Source organism: Micromys minutus (genome assembly GCF_963924665.1).
Source record: "Micromys minutus genome assembly, chromosome: 8".
Taxonomy (NCBI): domain Eukaryota; kingdom Metazoa; phylum Chordata; class Mammalia; order Rodentia; family Muridae; genus Micromys; species Micromys minutus.
Window position 1 is genome coordinate 35,561 of NC_137977.1, and position 22,447 is coordinate 58,007.

Sequence of the window (22,447 nt, forward strand, 5' to 3'; positions counted from 1 at the left end):
ACTCTATAAATAATAAAAAAAACAAACTTATGGGGGAGGGGAGTAAAATGTACACCCAACTGTTAATCATATGTGAATCCCTAAATTTTAATAGATTTTCAGTGGTGATATGATCATTTCAGCCCATAAAGATGATCTAACTGAAACCACAGCGGTGCTTCATTCTTGTGCTATGGTTCTTTCTTTTAAAGTTAATTAATATTAATTAGTATTAAAATATTCAGAAAGAATTTGCAAGCTAGTGAGAAATACCTTTAAGAAGCCTGTGTTTTAATCTTATTTCTGTCTCAAACCCAAGAAACTCCCTGAAAGGATATAAACATTCAACACAACATTGTTATCAGATACATTTATCACTTTAAAAAAGCTATCAAGTATTTTATTATTTTATTCTACATAATATACAGGTCATAAAAGGCCACAGCAGTTTTTCAACATATAACCCTTTAAAAGTAGAGGGCACTATGAAGGACAGACAAGTATCAAGATGAAGTCCAGTAATGAGGGCGTATACTCAGTGCAGGATTTCTGAGGAGTAACAATGAAGATACCAAGCCGTCCACATTTACTATTCAACTATTCTATGGTTCTTTGTGACTCTGGTTATTTATGGCTCCACACAGGACTCCTTAGAGTATACTTTAGTAACTTCAAATTCTTAAGTGTGTAATACTGTACTCTCTTTGAATAGTAATTCAAAAGCATTGGTTTTCACTTTGAAAATACAATCTTTAAACCTATAACTGGTATCGGTAGGTCAATATAAAAAAATACAGTACCAAGCTACACTGGTATATTTCCATATTAAGAACTTCAAAATATACTTATCACTGAGACCATAGTCCTTGCATTAATTTTCAGTCCACTATGAACAATTATCTGCTGCATGTAAACATGTCTAAATAACTATAGATAAAATACAATCATAAATTTCTGTAAAAGATAATAAAATATCTTATTTAAAAAAACAAAACAATAGTAAGCTATTACTGCATTGTTTCCAATTTTATGAAAATGGAACAACCATATGGTTGTTGCCAGTCCTGAGTTCATTTGTAAAAAAATGGCCCTAGTTCCTGGATAAAGTCAGCAACCAATTCTTTCTCTTCCAAAGATGTCTTCTGGCACAGGCAGCACACTCTATGTTAGGTGGTATTCTGTCCATTGATAAAATTATAGACCAGAAACTGGCCAGTGCCACAGTACTGTGTTGCAAACAGCTTTCCATCAGGAGTGGGATCTGAAAATGCAATTTCTTCTTTACTCAAATATGAGCCATAAATAAAGTTACTCCTATTTAAAATTAAAAAAAGGGAGGGGTAGGGGAAAATAGAGAAGATTGAAAAATTAATCTTTGTTCATTGAAAGTGAAAAACCAATCAAATTCATTTCGACAAGACTGAAGCAATGCTGTTATTCTAAAAACTAAAATACGTATTCATCTAAAATATTACAGTTTTAAGTATTAGAATGTTTATAAAAGCAACAATTATAAAATATCTGCCCAACATCTTGTCATAAAGTACTCAACAAGAGAAATGAAGAACTTGTCACTCAATCCAGTTACTGCAGTGAAAGACTGAACTGTCTCAGATCGGGGAAAAGGGAAGTGTGTTTTCTCCCTTCAGCAGCATCACTGACAGTCCTGATCATCATAAACAGGAAGAGAAATGAGCGTCTTAACCAAACAGGAGAACTCGTTCTCTGGCAGAAGATGTGATCTCGTATACAGGAAATCCTAAGGGCTTCAGCAAAAGACCTCTCAGCTAGGCTCACAACCAAAACTATAAGATTTAGTAAATGATTTCAAGAGTTTACAATCCAAACTGATATTCCGAAATGAACTGTATTAGTTTGTAACACCAAGTTGAGCACAATGCTTAGAATAATTACCAAAAGAGTTGTAAGCTAAAACCTATAAAATATTGTCTAAATAAAACCTAATAAAAAGAGATACACCCGCCTGGCTCAGCGGTTAAGAGCACTGGCTGTTCTCCCAGAGGTCCTGAATTCAATTCCCAGCACCCACATGGTGGCTCACAACCATCTGTCATGGACCTGATGCCCTCTTCTGGTGTGTCTGAGGACAGCTACAGTGTGCTCACATTTTTAAAAGATGAATAAATCTTTTAAAAAGTATTTTTAAAAAAGAGATGCCCCATGCTTAAAAATCAGTGACATTATTACTGCACACACTGACCCATAGCTGTCTTCCTTGGACAAAAAAATAAAGAATACTAAGAAACTTTTTTTAAGAAAAAAGAATAAAGCTGAAGGACTATTTCCAAATATGCCACATAAAACTACAGCCCCCCAGACGTGTGACAGTGACAGAAGCTCAGGTGCACAGACAATGGAGCAGACACAAGCCCAGGCCAACAACTATTCTTACAAGGAATGGAGAGACAAAAGCTTATCTGTGTGGTTATCACGTCTCAGTCAACCATAAAACCAACAGAGCCAAAGCCTCAGCATAAAAACTAAACTAGGAACTCTTAGGATAGACATAAATCTTTGGGGCCATACATTAGACAATGGCTTTTAAAATGTGACAAGACAGACAAAAGAAGAGAGCATGAAGATCTCATCATGTGTGTGTGGTCAAAGGGCACACCCAGGCGTGGTTGTCATCCTAGTATCTGCAACGTGAGGAAAGAATCAAGAGTTTAAGATCATAGCTGAGGTCAAAGGCTTAGTTAGGTCTTTAATCCTGGCACATGGAAGGCAGACAGATCTCTGTGAGTTCAAGGTCAACCTGATCTACACAGCAGTTCCAGGACAGATAGGGATACTCAGTAAGACAGTGACACCTGATTTTAAAAAAAAAAAAAAAAAAAAAGCCCTTTAAGGCCTGCCCGGGCTTTACTGTGGTCCTTTATACATTATCCAAAAAAAAAAAAAAAAAAAAAAAAAACACAAAATGGTGGAAAATACCCATAAATGATACCATAAATGATATATATGAAGAGACTTGTATCCATAATAAATGATTGCAACTCAACAAAAAAAAAAAAATGTAAATAAGCCAATTTAAAAACTGACACAAGTTTGAATAGGTTCTTTTCTTTATGTGTCATAGAGGAAAAAAAGAGACAGAGAAGAGGATACACAGGTGTGTGTACACTCTTAACCTGTGAACTCTCACTCCAGCCCCAACCTTCACTTTTACTATTGTTGTGACAGGGTCTCACACTGGGTAGCTATGGTTGCACTGAAACTCACTATGTAGAACAGGTTAGCCTTAAACTAACAGATTCAGCTGCCTCTGCTTCCAGTGCTGGTAATAAAGGTCTGTGCCCCATGCTCAGTCTCCATCTTATTTTTCAGATGTAGTCTCTCAGTAAACCTGGAGCTGCTGGTTGGCCTAAAATGGCTAGCCAAGAGCTCCTGGGATCCACATTTTACTGACCCCTAGCACTGCATCCTGCTTTTATATAGGTGCTAGAAATCTGAACTTAGGTCCTCATGCTTATACAAAAAGAACTTTGTTGAAACATCCACTGCCTCTCAACAGGTTTTGTTCTAAAAATGAAGAACTTGGAACCCTCATATATTGCTGGTGGGATTGTAGAAATGGTGCAGGCACTGTAAAAAAAGTTTGGAAGGTCCTCAAAATATGAAACTCCTTAGTACTACAAGGTCCCCAAAGTTGTACACATAAGTATACGCTTCTCAAAATAATATATGTTCATATGAACACTTGTGTCCGTCACAGCCATACTATTCGTGATGGCCAATAACCAGAACTACATCAAATGCACGGCTGGTGAAAGAACAAATCATTTTACTATTTGGCAATCATAAAAAAAGCATTTTCTAAAAATGTTTTTAAAATAGGGTTGGGAAGATAGCTTTGTTGGTAATGTACAAGAACAAGACCTTAGTTCAGTTACCAGAATCCACATTTTAAGAAGCCAGGTGTGAGGGGTCATATTCTTTTGGTCCTAGCACTACACAGTGGAGTCAGGCACTCTGACACTCACTGGCTATTCAACCTTGCCTTTTTGGTGAGTTCTAGGCCAGTGAGAGATCCTGTCTCAAAAAAAACAAGATGGATAACACCTGAGATTGTCCTCTGGTCTCCACAGATATGTGCATGCACAAACAAACATATATTCATGTACACACAAACACACAAACACCAGCAAACTGGTAAATGCTACCACACTAGTAAAGCTTGAAAGTTATGTTATATGAAAGAAATCATTCACAAAGGTAAGATACTATAGAGTTCCATTTAAATGAAATGTTCTGAGTAGAATACATTCATACAGAGATTAGACTGTGGCCACCAGCAGCTAGAGATGTGAGAAAATGAATCACTGGGTGAGTTGGGTTTGGGATAGAGAGGGTGGGGAGTAGGAATGCTCCAAAATTAGGCAACGCGATAACTTATATGCTCTGAATATACTAAAACCCTCTGAATGACAAATAGATGATTTAAGGTTGAACTCTCAAGCCCGCTGGTGACACCTTCAGAATATGGTGCACTAGAAGAACTGTGTAAGGAGGACTAGGAAGTGAAAAGGCAGAGGCTTTAACAGGAAGCTCACTCATGATCACTGCAGTAATTATAATGCTGTTGTTTCAGAAGTGTTTATAAACAACAACAGCCTGTACAGCTTGCTGCAAGATTTAAAAGATGGACAATAAACACTCAGGCCCTTAGGACTGTGTTTACTTAGTTAGATTGTTTCCCAGGCTTCGTAAAGAACAGTTCTAAGCTGTTATCATTAACATATACATAGTAAGGAATCCTTATATGCAGTCCTTGAATCCTTAGGCTCCCACCTATAACAGTAATAAATGATTCCAAACATATTCCCATAGAAAACAGCTGATGTTCCATAAATAAACAATAAAATAAACTGACCTAAGACAATATTTAAGCACTACATTGAACCTAACAGTGCTCTACCACTTTGCCCCCAAAATCTCTTACAGATAATTAATTTTAACCTTCTTCAATTTATCTTTTATCTAAGGGACTTTATTGGAAGAACAAAAAGTCTGATTCCAAATAATAATAGAGAAATGACGTGGAAAAGAGTATACTTTTAAAAACGTGTATGAGATGTGCTCACGGTAGAGTGTGTATATGGAGGTCACACGACTCTGGAGTTGGTTGTCTCCTACCTTTTGTGGTTTTGGGGATTAAACTCAGGTCACCAGGCTTTTTCTGTCAGTACCTTTACCTGCAGAGCCACGTCACTGGCTCAAAAATAACAAGACAATTTTCTCTGAAAGCTCATTTCCCAAACACTATCCATATTTCTCTGGTTCTGTTAAAAAATCTCCAGTAGTAAACATAAGTTAAAATATGTCTGTTATATTGGACTAATTTTACAGTTATAAGTAAAATCAAAGAGGTTTAATAATGTTTCATCTATTATCAAACTTTTTTCCTCTTCAAGTTATTCCAAAAGGATATACAGACCAAGTATACTTATACAAAATTTACAATTAATACAAATAAAAGTTACACCGTTACAATTAAATATCAATCCTTATGTTGAAAGGCTAAACCACTGCAGATGACCTGAAGAATTCCATACGCTACCTTAGGCATTCGATCATGCGAGAAGCTATCTTCCTCCGCCGCATCATGCTGAACACCCATATCCGACTGATCCCACATATTGCAGGCTCTGGCAGTGTTGAGCAGCACCAGGCCTTTTGCCTTTCAAATCGAACTTTTTCTTCTTCTGACCTGATAAGTGGAAGTTTCTCTTCTATAACTCGATAGCCCTATAAATGTCAAAAATGAGAAGATACAAAGGTGGCAGTTGTCTAGTATAGGTCTTGCTGATGAATAAGCTCTGTCTGACCGCTTCCTGATCTGGTCTATTCCTACTCTGGCTTAACTAGTTATCTGACCATCTAATTAAGCACATTAAGCAAAAGAGCATTTTGTCATTAAAAGAGAAGGCAACAATGGCTGCTGTCTGGATTCTAGGTAAAAAAAAGTCCATGATCAGAGCTCACAGTCACAGTGATTGTTCCTGTTCTGTACAACTCCTGAGCTCACCACGACATGAGAACTGAGAGTGTGGAAAAGGGGAAATGAAGAAAGCCCCTTCCAAAATATTCTGACCTCAATAAGTAACTGTAAACGGAAGTACACATTACTGTGCCAATAGAGCTGTCAAAAGAACATGATGAGTCTTCCAGGAGGACAAAGCACAAAACTTAAATTAGAAAACAAAACTGGGACTGACCCATGCTGAGGCTGAGAGACTGCTTAGCAGATCTGAGCCCCACCTGCTCTTCCAGAGAACCCCAGCACCCACGTGGCAGCTCACAACCATCTGTGACTTCAGTTCCAAGAGAGTTATGGCCTCTTCTGGCCTACAGGAGCACCAGGTATGCACATGATATACAGACATACATGAAGAAAAACAACTTTTGAAACTATTATGATAAAGTATACATTTGTGGACAGTTATGAATGTGAAGATGTCAATGCAGCAGTAACTGTTACAAAGTACAACTGAATATATGAGCACGAACCCGGCTGAATTGAGACCAACTGCAGGTCTGGCTCACTCGAAACTTCTGTTCTCTAAGTTGATCTTCAATGCTATGTAAAACTCACTACGTGAACACATCACTGACTGCTATTTGCTTTTTATGTAATTTGCCTCCTAAACATAAACCAACTGCTCACTTAGAGTGTAACTAAAAAATGGACCTATTTAGGAATGACAAACTTTCTACAGACACATAAACAGTCACTCTTTCAGGCACCTCCACAGCTGCTCTCTCTGCCTTTATAGTATGAGAGCAGCTATGAAACAGTATGAAAACAAATGAACGTGGCAGGATTATAATGAACTGTATTTACAAGAGCAGCCACACATGTGATGGTCTGAATAAGCTTGGCCTACAGAGGAGCATTATTAGGAGGTGTGTCCTTATTGGAGTACGTGTGGCTTTGTTGGAGGAAGTGTGTTGGTGTGGGGGTAGGCTTTGAGACCCTCTTCCTAGCCACATGGGAGCCAGTCTTTTCCTGTTTGCCTTAGGAATAAGATGTAGAACGCTCAGCTCCTCCTGCCCACGCCTGCGTGGATGCTGCCGTGCTCCTGCCTTGATGATAATGGACTGAACCTCTGAACATGTAAGCCAGCCACAATTAAGTGTTGTCCTTTATAAGAGTTACCTTGGTCGTGGTGTCTGTTCACAGCAATAAATCTCTAAGACAGCATGGTAACACATGCTGTTAGTCTCAGCACCAGGGATGCAGAGGCAGGAGGATCTCTATGAGTCCAAGGCCAGCCTGGTCTACATGGTGAGTTCTGGAACAGCTAAGGCTACCTATAGAGACCCTATCTTCAAAAAAAATTTTTTGAAAAGAGGGTGGAGGGAAGGAGGAAGGAAGAAAAGGAGAGGGGGAGGGAGGGAGGGAGGGAGGGAGGATTAATTCCCACCTGGGTATGGTGGTGTACACCTATAATCCCAGCACTCCGGAGGATTCCAAGTTTGAGGACAGCCTGAGCTACATAGTGAATTATAAGCCAAGCTGTATTACATAGTCAAACTAAGTCTCAAAAAAACAGGAAAATTAATTCCTACACAAGATGCAACTCTACTATAGTGCAGTTTTATATCTAATTTTTAAATTTATATCCTTATCTAAAATGTATCTTAAACTATTTAAGATCACATAGTAATAAGTTAATTTAGATATCAAACTACGTATGAACACTCTTTAGAAGTCACTTACCCACTGGATATGTTCTGCAATTAGGCAGCCAACTACTTTCCTGTCATTAGAAATGAAGAGAAGTGTTTTAGTTCTGGAGTAGCACATCAGTGGAGCCTGCTGGAAACCCAGATCGTTGTCAACCATCTCTCTAATTTCATCAACCTGCCAAGTAAAGAAACATACATTTTTTAAAACAAAGAAGACATTGTACCCAGGCAAAGAGCTTCTTGTTGTAGGTGGTTTTTGGTTTTGAGATAGAATCTTGTTGTCTTGTTATGTACCTCCTTGCTGGTCTGCTGCTCCATATGTAGCCCAGGCTGGCCCTGAACTAGAGGCAATTCTTCTGCCGTAGCTTCCTCAGTGTTAAATCACAGGCATATATACCACCATACCCAGCTTGAAGAGCTATTTTAGATATATGTACTGATTTTTAGCAGAAGCAACTTGACAATAAAGGGGAATGGTTTTGTCAAACCTAGCAGTATAGAAAGCAGCATGGGGAGGTGAAAACATCAGCACTAAACAGGTAAGAACATTAACGCTGCCTCTGTAGCAACACCAAGTGTCTGCAATGGTCAGGACACGCTGGAATCTTAGCTAGCAAGCCATTCTTCCTTCCAAGCCTTAGAACTCTCTACAGTAAAATTAATGGGACAGGAAAGAAATTCATGTTTACTAGCTAGCAAGCATATAAAAGTGAGACAAATCAAGAAACTGAGCCCATTTTAATCCAATATCCCTTTGAGTATTATAGTTCATTTTGTATATGGAAGAAACAAATTCAAATGTGACATGATCATGGCAAACATTAAGCACGTGGAAAATCATAGGGAGCAGAGGTTTGAACCTTCAACATGGCATCAAACTGCTTCTTCCAAGCTCAAGCTCTTGTAGGCACAAAAAAAAAAAAAAATGGTGGCACATCCCTTTAATCCCAGTGTCTGCAAAGCAGAGGCAGGCAGCTTTCTGTCAGTCTAAGGCCAGCCTGGTCTAAACAGCTTGCTCCAGGCCCACCAGGCTACATAGTGAGACCCTGTCTTGAGGGTCAAGGGGACAGAATGGGGACACAAATGTTCCATCGAATAACCATTCCCATCACTAACCCTAAAATACAAATAACCCCTAGGGTTGTCCAATACTCTCATTTCTGTTGCACACATAACAAAGCGCATCCCTTAGTGATGAAGATTCACCCTCATCGTCTCTGATAGCCTGTCAAAGTGTCCCGAGTGGTTCCCAGAGATAGACTGTTTACAGTTCCTTCTATTTTAATTTTAAGCCTATTATGGGTTATCAACTAGTAATATAATCAATTGTGGGCTTTCCCTAAGAAGCTTAATTAAATAAATTAATAGTTATGAGACAATTCTTAGTAAGCAAAGTCTAACTGTCATGCAAAGGTACTGTAGCAAAGTTCCTACTGTGCGTTTCTGAACGACAGTTGGCTATTCTCTGTACTTGAGTCCTACTACTCACTTAGTGACTCCTCAAGCACTGACCTTTATGCAAAGGCAAATGTTTGAAACAGAAGAAAAGCTGAACGTGCTTTACGACATTCGATGTATGTTTAGGGGCCAATCTGGTGTCTGTAACTGTTTTACTAGATAAGTAATCTAAAGACATAAAGAGCCACAGAATATAATTCTTTTATCAATTAAGATGTTAGATATATTTTCAAATAATAGGTGTTTTCTTAGCCCCCTTTTCAAGTGACATAGTCCTAAATTTAAAAATGTCCAACTGTAAACCTAAATAAAATATAGCAAATAAATTATTTACCTTGTGGTTCTAGACATTTTAGACAAATACTAGAGCGTAACTAGGTTTTTAGATAAATAAACTCATAACCACATTAAGAGTCTTTCATGAAAAAGTAATCTAAAAGACAAGAAAGACTTATTAAGTGTATTATTTGTAAATGTAATCCACATTATTTTTCTTTTTTCATTAGTGGTCATTAAACTCAAGAGGCTTGATGGGCTGGAGAGATGGTTCAGTGGTTAGAGCACTGACTGCTCTTCCAGAGGTCCTGAGTTCAATTCCCAGCAACTGCATGATGTCTCACAACCATCTGTAATGGATCTGATGCCTCTTCTGGTGTGTCTGAAGACAGTGACACTGTACTCATACATAAAATAGATAGATCTTTTAAAAAAAAAAAAAAAAAGAGGCTTGCATACAAGTTTATGCCATGGTCCCTTTCAAAATATTCTGTGAGACAAACAGTGTCATGGTTCATTATCTCACTTATTTCTCAATAAAGTAAATTCTATGAACTACTGAAGACATAATTATGCCTTCCGTGTAATCACTCACATTGTCCATAAGGAATATTCAATCTACTTCATTTATTTTATATATCGTAAGGTTTAGCATAATTTTTCACTTCATTTCAAATTAATTATATTCATTTTTTTCTTTGGGTAGATTACCTTCTTTAAATACTTCATGTTTTCAGAATTGATATTTAATGTGCAAAACCTGCAATGTATTATCCTCTTAACCACAGTCTAAATTTTGTATGAAATTTCACTGAAAAGTTACCTTTTTCAGGGCATACTTTGGGTCTTCAGGAAGGACCATTATTATCCTACCATCAGGATATTCAGCTAGAATTCTTTCTTTTTTCCAGCCCTAGATATAAAAGAATGGCTCTTATATATCATACTTTATTCATTCATGCACAAGACAAAAAGTACATCCACTTGTCTAAGAGTAGCAAACATGAAAAATACAGGTTTAATAATACTTAGCTAAAAAGGCATGATAAATTATGTTTTGTTAAACTACAACAAATTAAACAAATTTCTAGTTCTCATTCACAAATACGCCATACCACAAAATTTCTAATTTATCATTTCCCATCTTAGCAAATTCTGAAAATGACACACCAAAAAAAAGAAAAAAAAAAAAAATCAAGCCCCTTAAAGTCAGTGATTCCCAGACGTGAATGGGTAACTCTCCCAGATTCTGGATAAAAGAGTTCAGCTCTTAGATTTTGTTGCAACATGGTTACCTCCACAAATAAACACTCGTATTTATGTCTGGCATGCCAAAGACCTCCAGGAGGTTTCAGGTGAACTGATTTACATGCAGAGCCCACTCTGAGAGGAACAGCTTTTACTCTTATTGTCCACAACTATCAAAGCCACAAGAAGGAGACTATAAAAAACATAACTACCTTCTAAGAATCTAATAGGGAAGGAGGCTACGTTGTGTGTATCTGAAGTTAAACATACTCAAAAAAAGAGAGGTAATAAACTCTTCTTCAGATCCACACTCGTGGTGATTAATGAGCAGAACCTGCATGAAAAAAACAAACAAAACAAAAGCCACTTAAATCTGGTAAGATGGGACTGAACCAGAGGTTAGAACTAGGAACTGTGAAGTTCAAGATGATTACAGGAGTGAGCCCAAGTCTTACCCAAGCAATGTATGGAAAAAGGCCTTTTAAAAAGCAAATTGTATTCTATTTAGGGAAAAATTCTCTTCTAGCATCACCTCTAAAAAATATAAAAGCTCAATATAAAGAAAAGAACGGCTAATTTTTTGATATACTATGGCAAGGCTGAAAGGATACAAACTGGTTTTGTTAAGTTTTTTTGTTTTGTTTTTGTTTTGGGGGGTTTGATGGAAAAGGAGCAGGATCGGAGTTGAAGACAAAAATTTCTAGGAACAAAGGTCAGAATACATAAGATCATAAAATCTAAAATTAAAAATCTGCTTAAAAAATAAGTTTTCAAGGACAAGTAAAATTAAAGTGACTAAAGTGAATTAGGGAAGGAAAAATTATCAAGATTAAGAAGTCAGGCTGGAGAGATGGCTCAGCATTTAAGAGCACCTGGTACTCTTGTAGAGGACCCAGGTTCGATTCCCAGAACCCACATGGTAGCTCACAACCATCTGTAACCTAAGTTCTTGGAGATCCAACATGAAGCTATATCATATACATACAAACATACAAGCAAAACATTCATACACATAAAGTAAAATAAATAAATCTAAATTGTTTAAAGATTAAGAAATCAGAATAATAAAAAGCTCAATCAGAATCTCATACATATTTTAATATAACTAAACAATTTTAAAGGCATAAAAGATAACACTTCTTTTAAAAAAGGAATCTACATTAACATAACTTCTTAGAAAATTTTTTAAACCAATCCATTTTCTACAGTGTGAATGGGAAGTTATTGCTTTTGTTCTTTAAATCAAACCATAAAGTATGGGAGGAGGAAATCAAACTATAAGTTCAGTAAAGAACTGCAGATTTAAATAATTTCAAACAATACATACTTTCTGAACTGAATTACCTAAATATAGTTAATATTCTTCTTATTAACTGCCTTTAAAAATAGCAAAACTGTTAAAATTATATTATACCAGACATTAAATTATTTTGTTTTAATAACATTTTAATACAAAACTTTCTTGTGAAATAGTTAGAAGTGTGTATGTCTATGAAAACCATCACATTAGATGACTTTTACTTTAAATATAATTGTTTTGTCTTGTACAAAATGAGCCTCTGTACATAACAAGGAACTGAGAAAGACAAAGCTACTATCATTTAGACTTTATTAGTCGTCATGAGGGTATACTCAGTACAAACTTCTGTAGTAAAAGCTTACATTTTTGTTGTCTTAAATATTTATATTTATTTCATGTGTGTAGGTGTTTTTGGCTCACACCATGTGAGTGCCTGCTGCCCTAAGAAGTCAGAAAAGCATGTTAGATTGCCAGAAAGGTAGTTAATGGATGATTGTGAGCTACCGTGTGGGTTCTGGAACAAAGCTTGGTTCCTCTGAAAGAACAAGTGCTCCTAGCCTTTGAGCCATTTCTCCAGCCCTAAGTTTGGATTCTTGGGAACTAACAGAAATAGTAACTCTGAATGTGTTTCCTGTCCTAAACAGTCTAGAAGATGGCTGTCGTCAGACAGCACAGAACAGTCACGAGGTAACTCAGGAGCATCCGTTCTCTCTCCCTACTGGTCTGTACAAATAAAACCAACGTACTACTCAGCTAACCAATGAGACATTCCCAAAGTTCAACAATAGATACAATCATGCACAAAAATAAAACAATCACACGTTAACTCAAAACACTTATGTAACTCAATGCAGTGACTACTTTGCCAGTCTCACTAATACCTTGACTCTTAGAGAATGTTTAAGTGCTGAAATTTGTCTACTGGTTGAAAATGAGACAGAGGTGAGTGAAAGCTGTGTATTTAGAGATAGCAACCCCATGTTTGTAAATACATGGTTCTAATGTAACACATCTATACTTCTCACTTGCCCCTGTAAGCAGACTCTAGTGACCAGGAAGTACTTCCCAAAACCTAAATTTTAGTAATCTAGACATTTGGATGCTATAAAACATTTTCTTTTTTCTTTCTTTCTTTCTTTTTTGTTTTTGTTTTTGTTTTTGTTTTGAAATAATGTCTTGCTATGTAGACCAAGGTAGTCTCAAACTTGTAGATCTGCCTGTCTCTGGCTCCCACAGATCTGCCACATTTTATACTTCTAATTTATATTTCTCATGAAACCCCTCATCTATCTATGCTGAAGTTTGAAACTAGAGCTGATAGCAAGCTAAGTAAATGCTTCACAATGGAACTTCACCCCTAGCACACTAGTTTGGATTCTGTTGTTGTTTTGCTTTTGGGACAGGGTTTCACTGTGTAGCAATGACTGTCCTAGAGCTGTAGAGATCCTCCTGCCTCTGCCTCCCAAGTGGTATGTCACCAGCTCCATCTTAGTTTGGGTTTCTAATAGCAACTAACAACCAATGATTACATTTTCCTTGTTCTAATTGCTTAAACATCTGAAGACCAGAAATTAGTTCTTTTGTTTTTTTTTTTTTTAAATCTGATCAACAAAACACTGATTGGTAGACACCCCAATGCAAGTATAAAAATTCATCAATGGCAGGCATCTGCTAACCAGCTTTAGTCCCATCACTAGGAAGGCAGAGGCAGGTGGACCTCATGGCAGCAGAGTGAGCTATGGGACACTCAGTGCTCCACAGATGCCCTGTAAACTAAAACCAAAGCCCTAAGTGAACATGACAATTAAACAGTTCAAACTGAAGGCAAAGGACTTGGATCAGGCTCGTGTACTTTGGCCCTAAACATTCCATGGTTTGCTACCCAACAGCACCACTTTGTTTTCCAGATGTGAGAACATTAACACTCAAACTAGAAAAGCCTAAACTGCAAAGAATAAATCATCAAATATAGCCTATATCTACACACATCGTATTTATTTAGTGAGGCTGTAGAAAGGAATGTATGTAGAAATATATATGAAATAAGAAATACAAAGGATAAGCAAAGTAGGGAACGAAAGAAGAAGGCCTCACCTAGCCTGGGTAGCAGTAACACTGGGTCAGTGATCAACTGTTCAACCATGAAACAATGAACAGAAACCATTCAATTAAAGCCAGGTACATGAATTTAGATGAGGCTATCAAGACCCAGTGTCTAAGTACCTGATGAAATGAATTGATGAGCTCAGTTCAGATATCCTGGAAGTCAGTGTACAGTACAGAAGGTAACATGAATAAAAGATTCCATTTCAGTTACAGGTGAATAGCAATTATATTAAATTATCCATTTAATATCTAAAGTGGATCAAAACTGCTGACATATTTGCTCTTTTCAGAGGCAAATATTAAACAAACCTGTTATACTTAAGATGCTTTTCTGAGAAAATTTATCTTGTACCAAAATACATTTTACACTAAACCATATTTACTTTATAACATTTTAAAAACTATACTACAAACAAGTTAAATAACCTAAATTTAAAATTACACAGTATCAACCTGGGAGGATAAATTCCTTGGTTTTTACACTTGGTTTTGTTTTAAAGGAAGCCACTACCTATGTGTGCTTTTGTACATATATTAGTCTCTAAAAACAGTGACTTGAATCTGGCAGCTCAGTTCATTAAGAACATGACCTGGGAGCTAGAGCGATGGCTCCAAGGTTCAGAGCACTGGCTACTCTTGCAGAGGACTTGGGTTCAGTTCCCAGCACCCACACGGCAGCCCATCAATATCCAGAGGATCTGACACCCTGTTCTGACCACCATGAACAACACACCATGCACACACGGAGAGCACAAACATACATGTGGGGAAAACACCCATACACATAATGAAAACAGAAAAGAAAGAACAAAGCTAACCTAATTTCCTGCCATATATGCTTTAGTTCACAAAGTCTACTTACCACATACTTTACAGCACTTATAAACTGGTTGTGGAAAAGCAGGTGCTGGGTTTCATCTTCTGGATTTGAAGCGGTATAAAGCATTCCACAGATATTACAGGACACTGCTCCAAATCTTTTGTGACCTGCATCCTATTTATAAAAAACAAACAAAAAGTTTTCTTCCCCACCAAAATAACTCTTTCTGAAATACAGTCTTAAAAACTATGACTACAAAGTGAGAACTACTTAAGTTATGAGCAACATTTAAATTTATGACACAAAGATACTGAAGTTTAAAATCTGAGTGCAGTAAAGCTGAGCTCTGTCCTCTACATGAATACAGTAATATGTGTGCACACTTGTGTTCTCTCTCTCTCTCTCTCTCTCTCTCTCTCTCTCTCTCTCTCTCTCTCTCTCTCTAACAATAAATTAATAAGTACTTGTAAATACTTTGTCAAAAGGTGCCAAATAATAATAACTTGCAGAAGAACTAATATACTTCATACTTAAAATAGTTACAAACTACAGAAAAATGATGTATTGCAGGACTAACATGGAGGAAGAAGAGAACCACTTCCCACCAGAGGTCTTCTGACTTCCATGGCACAGGTGTGTACATGCTTACACACACACTCACACACACACAATTTTAAAGGCATAAATAAACTTATCTTCTGTTCTGCAATTTGCAATTTGAACTGAAGCAGCTACTGTAAGTTTCAGAAAAGAATCTTAGCAACATCACTAGTGTATTATATACAACTAGAGTTAAATAATATACAGAAATCAACCATAAGTACAAGACTGCATAAAATTAAAGGGAAATTCATTCTAAAGAATTCAAACTATCAGCAAAATGTTACCTGAAACTTGAACTTTCAAGTAGTGTTTTTTCTTTTTGAAACAGGTTCTCACTATGTATACCTAGCTGACAAACCTAAAACCTCACTGCTGGCCTGACTCATAAAGTAGACCTGACTAGCCTTAATGTCTCAGAAATCTGCCTACCTCTGTTTCCTGAGTGCTGCAATTCAGGTGTATGCCACCATGCCTGTCATTTTTTAATTTATCTACTGTCTAACAAATATACATAAAATAATTATCTTAAGCATATTTAAATACAGTTTGGTAGTGTCTGTCTAGATTCACACTGTTTAAACTAGCATCTTGTCACTCTCCCCTGTGGGACTCTCCCAAAGTCACCTTTCTGCTTTCTTCGACCTCCACATAAGTAAACCTATGCATCAAGTGTAAGGCTGATAACTAACCGTTGTGATTACACACTCATTTGTCAATGGACAGCCAGGAGTGTAATAAACATGACACACAAACACTGTCATTCGTACTAACTTCCACATCATTTTAATATTTAAATAAACTTCTGGGAAAAGGTAGCGATCAAGCAACTAATCTGAGGGGAAAAAATGGGTAAAACAGATGTAAAGAAGATTATAATTGTTATGACTAAAACTAGAAACAAGGAAACTAAAATATTATCGAGACTACAGTAATACCAGGAAGATCACCAAAACCAATTTATTTTGTTTGTTGTATATATATATATATATATATATATATACACACACACACACACACACACACACACACACACACATTGGTGTTTGTCTGCATGTGTATCTGTGTGGGGGTGCTAGATCTTGGAGTTAAAGTTGTTAGCTGCCATGTGGGTGCTGGGCACTGAAACCAGGTCCTCTCTGTAAGAGCAGTCACAGCTCTTAACCACTAAACCATCTCTCCAGTCCTCTTAATTTGTATTTTAAGAACTTTTGAGTAAATAATTCATTTACAACAATAGTTAAACAATAGGTAACTTGTATACTTACTATAACCAGCTGTTTTTCATCCACTTTCTCTGAGTCTTTCAGTTTCAAGGACTTTGGAATTGTTATCTCCAAATGAGAATTACACTTCAGCTGAGAATAATTTGGTGGTATATCCCTTTAAAAATAAAGGAAGGCCAGAAGGAAGGAAGGGAGGGAGGAAGGGAAGAATTAGATACTATACATCCATATAATGTCAAATAGTTGAAGACAAGAACACATTTTCTATACAACAAATTTCAATCATGGAGGAAAAAGATAAGCTCTTAAAAATCAAGATGAGATTTTGTGTATTCAATCAGTGACAAGTGTACATACACAAGGCCTTAGGCTAGATTCAATGCCAGTATCAAATTTAAAAAGGAAATTATAGCCAGGTGGTGGTGACATATGCCTTTAATCTCAATACTTGGAAGGCAGAGGCAGTCAGATCTCTGTGAATCTGAGGCCAGCTCAGTCTGCAGACCAAGTCTAGGACGGCCAATGCTAAACAGAGAAACCCTGTCCTGAAAAACAACAATAGGAAATTATAAAAATTAAACAAACTAGACAAACATAGAATCAACTTAATACCTTATCAGTGGGTTATAAACAATGTGGTATATAAACACCACTGACTATGATGTGCAGATATAGGCTTCTGTGGCTTTTCAATGTCCAGCAGGCCCCAGAGGTCTGCATTAACCCTGACTCTGTGGCAGCAATGATCCCCAAAGTGAGGTGGGCAACACTTGTACAGGCAGCAAACACATGAAACCTGCCCCGGGTACTCAAAGAACCAGCTGAGGACTATGAGTATGATAGAATGTTTTTGAGCCGAGATGTACCATGTGCTGATTGAGGTGGATGTGCTGGAGGGCACACTGCAGGGTCCAGACACAGGATCCTAAAATGCTGGTTGGTGACATAGGGACCGAGAAATAACCTTGCTAGCAGCCATTCTGGCATTCAGTGACTGTCTGTATCTGTGGTGATGCAATCCATTAAACAGTTATGACATGTGTGACCCAGATCTCCTCTAATGGCACACAGAGCAGTGGTTTTTGTTTTTTCATCAAAGATGTGTGAAACAGAAAGAAAGAGAGACAGAGAGAGAGAGAGAGAGAGAGAGACAGAGACAAAGACAGAGAGAAAGAGAGAGAGAGAGCAAGAGAGACAGAGAGCAAGAGTGAGCAAGTGGGTCGCCTGGGGATTATGATGTTACATGAAACTTATCGGGGTAGAAAAGCAAAACATTTTATGGTCTCACATATGGAAGCTAAAAAAGTTAACCTCATAGAAATAGTAGTTGCCAAAGCTAGGAAGTGAAAAGGGAAGACTGGTAAAGACAGAATAATTGATAGGTAGACAGCTACAACCGAAACAGAGAAACAACTTCTAATATGCATAGAGCAGCAGACAACTCTGTAGTTCAACATAGCTATGAAAGGAATGTCAGTGTTTCCGACACAAAGAAATGACATGTGTCTGAGGTGATCACTGTGCCAGTTACTCTTATCCAATTATTACATGTTAGATAGCTACACCGAAAGACCAGTGTATCTCATGAGTTTGTATTATTATGTCAATTAAAATTTTTTAAGCAAAGAAAAGAAAGCTCCTAATTATCAATAAACAAAACTGCAAGGTTTTATTGCTTCAGTTTGTCCTAAAGACTATTTGATGGTCAGATTTACTTACCTAAATGGCACAAAGAGAGACCTTATTTACTTAAAACACTTAACATATTTATAATACCTAGTATTTCAAGAAGTACAGAAAAAAACAGCTTTCTTAAACACTAATGCCAGCAACATGAATCAGAAAAAAATGTGAAAAGAAATGAGAAAATGAAGACTACATCTGACAAGTAGGACTTTATCCCAAGTGGGCAAAGACATTGTGTCTTCACTGAATAATCAAATAAACACAGTGTTCATTAAGTAGACAGCTGCTGAAGAGATCAAGAAAACTCTGAGGAAATCCTAAAGTGGAAACTTCTAGTTCATTGGAAACTTAATTATGTCAAATGATGTTTTGTTGGGGAACACAGCTTAAAGGGTGTTTTGATATAGCAAACATGTGAAAGGTCCCATGATGAAGGAGTAGAAATATGACTCCACAGACAACGGGAGATGAGCCCCGGGCTTCAGTCTGCTCCATCTCACTATTCTTTGCTAAAGACATACATGTATTGGCTTTCCTTACATAGAGTTATTGAACTCAACTTGTGGTAAGGCTGCCATTGAGAGAAACTCACCCAAGAACTACTCATGAGATTCCTGTGGCAGCTGCCTCTACAGTCTTGCCTTTGGCTGCTTGGTGAGCCTGGAAGTTTCTTCAGGATTGAACTACAGCTACTTAGTGTCTGCTTATGGAAAGACTGAACTGTAGCTGCTGTTCGTGCCTGAGGACTGGTCTGCAGCTACTGAATCATATTTGGTGTTTGCTATGGGACTGAACTTCTGTCCAAGAAGATCAAGCTTGCCACCAAAGAACTATTGCTGAACAGGTCCACTTCCCCCATATCCTAATAACTTTTCTCTTCCACTACCTCTGCTGGGTGGTGAGCTAGGAGAGGTTGACCCTTATTAAAAATAGGTTGCAAAACATTTATGCCTACAAAAATCCAAATGTAGAATTTAGATGTGGTAGGAAGTGAGACAAATACACTCAGAGCACATTACCTTTACAGACAAAAGAAAAGAAAAGAAAAAAAGCTACTACATAAATAGGTATAGAAAAAGTTCAAGGGCAGTGGTGATCCCACCTCTAATCCCAGCACTAGCAAGGCAGAGGAAGGTAGATCCCTAAATTGAGGCCAGTCTGGTCTACAGACAAGTTCCAAGTCAGTCAGGGCTACACAGAGAAACCCTGTCTCAAAAAAAGAAAGAAAGAAAGGAAGAAAGGAAGGAAGGAAGGAAGGAAGGAAGGAAGGAAGGAAGGAAGGAAAGAAAGAAAGAAAGAAAACATTAAATAACAACAATAACGAAGTGAGTAAATGAAGATTACCACATTAACATTTTATAGTAAGTCTCTCAAGTATAATGCCCTAAATTAAAGTGATACCTTACCTGTTGCTTCTGTTGGTAGACGCTTCAGTACTGAGTACAGTATGCTGCTGATTAGGAGCTGAACCTGTCATTTAATAAAGCACATGGATTGTGTAGTAAAAACGTTTGAAAATAGTAATTTATTTTTACATGAATGAATGTGCACTTCATGCCTACATGTACACCTATGTCTTCAAGGCCAGAAAAAGACAGCAGATCCCATGGGACTAGAGTTACAGATAAGCTGTAAGCCACTAGACAGGTGCTGGGAATTGAACCTGAGTCCTCTAGGTGCTCTTGCTCTTCACTGCTAAGCTATCTCCCCAGTGCATTCTCTTAACATTCTATAACCCTCATCCTACTGGAAGAAACCACACACAGTCTCTCTCTTCCACCCCTCCCTGACTGGCCTGGAACTCAGATTCACACACCTCTGCTTCTCAAGTGCTGGGATTAAAGGCATGCATCCTGACACCTGGCCAAAAAGCATTTTTAATTAAGCATTTAATTAAGTACACTAAAGTTTCTTTTAGATTTTGTATGTGTTTATGAGTGCCTGGACACACACACACATGTGTGTGTATATACACATGTGTGTGTGTGTATGCTTAGGAGAAGTTGTTAGACCCCTTGAGCTAGAGTTACGGACAGATGGTGTAAGCCGCCATGTGGTTGCTGGGAACCAAACCTAGGTTTTCTGCAAGTGTTCTTAAACAATGAGACATCCCCTCTAGCCCCAAGAAGTTACTTTATTTTAATAAAAGAGGCAATGAACATGAAAGGGAACATGGAGGGGCATATAGGAGGACTGGAGAAAGGAAAAAGAAGAAATGGTATAACTATAATCCCAAAATTTAACTGAAATTTTAAAATAAAACATCTAATAAAATGAGAACCTCCCTTTTAGAAATGACCTTTCAAAGCAGCAGGAAGTTGTGTGTGACATACACTCAGACTAAGGAACAGTAACGAGATCCAGTAGATTCGGCTTATCTCGGAATGTCACAAATCATTAACAATTACTAAGAAACTGTTCAATGTCTACATGACTAAACTCTATGGAAATAAAAACATTTTGTTTAAAATGTGTTTCAGAATCTTAACTATATTATGTAATTAAATATTCAATAAAGGTACTTTATTTTTACATAAGTGCATTCCCCATGACTGTATTACACTCATCCCTCCCCTACTTGAGTAAACTGCAGGCTCAGTAACAGCTAAGAGTCCCAGACCACAGCACTCTACTTCAACTGTAACTTTTCCTTTCGAGGAGATTAGAGACTTTAGAGTTCCAGATCCTCTGTTGCTTCATGTTAGCATAGTGAGCACAGATGAGCAATTCCCATCCAACAGCTCATCAAATACTAAAAATAATGAGGTATTAAAAGTAAAACTTTTCAACAGTGTAGGCTGAAGACTTGAAACAGAGTTCAGTTTTAATTCAAAGACAGACTCACTGAGTACTGAGTGTTAAAGGGAAAAACCCACAATGGAAAAGTACAAACAACAGATAAAAAGTCAGAGGAATATCTCCAGCTTAAGCAATTTAAAGAGCACTTCTCTAGAGAATATCAAAATAGGACCTATAGAAACCAAAGAATTTGTGGTAGGCAGTAGGCAGGCCAAAGACAGTATTTAGGTACTGCCACAAACCAGTAAGTAGAAGCAATTCTCCTGAAAGAATTAATGATAGCCATAAATTTAAAACCATAGTAAGGGTTAGTGATGACTCACTGGCTAAAAAGCACTTGATGTTCTTGCAGAAGATACAAGTTCAGTTCCCAGCACTCACTGCAAGGTCTAGTTGAAGGAATCTGCTGTCCTCTTCCAGTACATACACATACATGTGATGCAAAGCGATACAGAAATTAAAGTAAAAGAAACCTACTTTTAAAAATATAGCAATGGTCAACAAGCCTGTTCCCCCATGAAAATGTTCTCTAACAGTAGCAAATATGGCACTGACCACTGTAAAATCAAATAAAAATTTCATATTACCTGGAACTTTTTTGTCAATCTTAGCTTGACTGAGAAGAGTTGAAACAGCAGCAGTGTTTTCTAATGGACTAGTCTCCACTTCAGACGCTGAACATATGCTGAAATTCTGAACACATAGAATTTCAACAATCTTAAGTCAACCTCTGGAACTTACCCTCATCATTTTCAGCAAACTGTGCCTGCTAAAAATGTTAAGTCATTGGAGTAATCCTCACATACATACTAAGTCCACATCCATGACCCTGCCACGTTACCCCCTCTTAGCATCAGTTACCATTAACCCCATGATAAATTTAAAACAACTCACTGCATCTTTAATCCCAGCACTCAGGAGGCAGAGAGATCTGCAGCTCTGTTAGTTCAAGGCCATCCTGGTCTACACAGGGGATTCTAGGGCAGCAAGGGCTACATAGTGATGCTCTATCTCAAAGCTCCAAAACAAAATTTTAAAGATTTAAGCATCTTCCAGTCATCTAGCTCTATGTTTTTCTTCAAAGTTCATGTCTGAACTGTACACACCCACACAAATGTGTTAAAATGTCAGTAATTTTAGGTAACAAAGTAAAACACATTAAAATTAATTTACCTGTTTTTTACCACCACCATCTACTTTCTCAAATATTTCTCACTTTCTATTCTAATCAGTTTA

General features: G+C 37.4%; 1 protein-coding gene across 2 annotated transcripts in view; it reads right to left on the reverse strand.

The window, feature by feature from the left end:
* Positions 1 to 371: 371 nt before the first annotated feature.
* The window catches only part of ESCO1 (establishment of sister chromatid cohesion N-acetyltransferase 1), a 37,711-nt gene continuing 15,635 nt past the window's right edge, over positions 372 to 22,447 (reverse strand). Inside the window, exons 4-11 of one of the 2 annotated variants that reach the window (XM_080920306.1) lie at positions 21,799 to 21,904; positions 19,819 to 19,882; positions 16,769 to 16,883; positions 14,943 to 15,074; positions 10,250 to 10,339; positions 7,724 to 7,867; positions 5,561 to 5,748; positions 372 to 1,293 (exon numbers count right to left, since the gene is read on the reverse strand). In XM_080920306.1, coding sequence (XP_080776432.1) covers positions 1,146 to 1,293; positions 5,561 to 5,748; positions 7,724 to 7,867; positions 10,250 to 10,339; positions 14,943 to 15,074; positions 16,769 to 16,883; positions 19,819 to 19,882; positions 21,799 to 21,904 — 987 coding nt within the window. In that variant the 3' untranslated portion in view covers positions 372 to 1,145. Of the gene's footprint in view, positions 1,294 to 5,560; positions 5,749 to 7,723; positions 7,868 to 10,249; positions 10,340 to 10,886; positions 11,009 to 14,942; positions 15,075 to 16,768; positions 16,884 to 19,818; positions 19,883 to 21,798; positions 21,905 to 22,447 lie in introns of those variants that run through there. The other variant, XM_080920307.1, reaches the window with a different exon arrangement.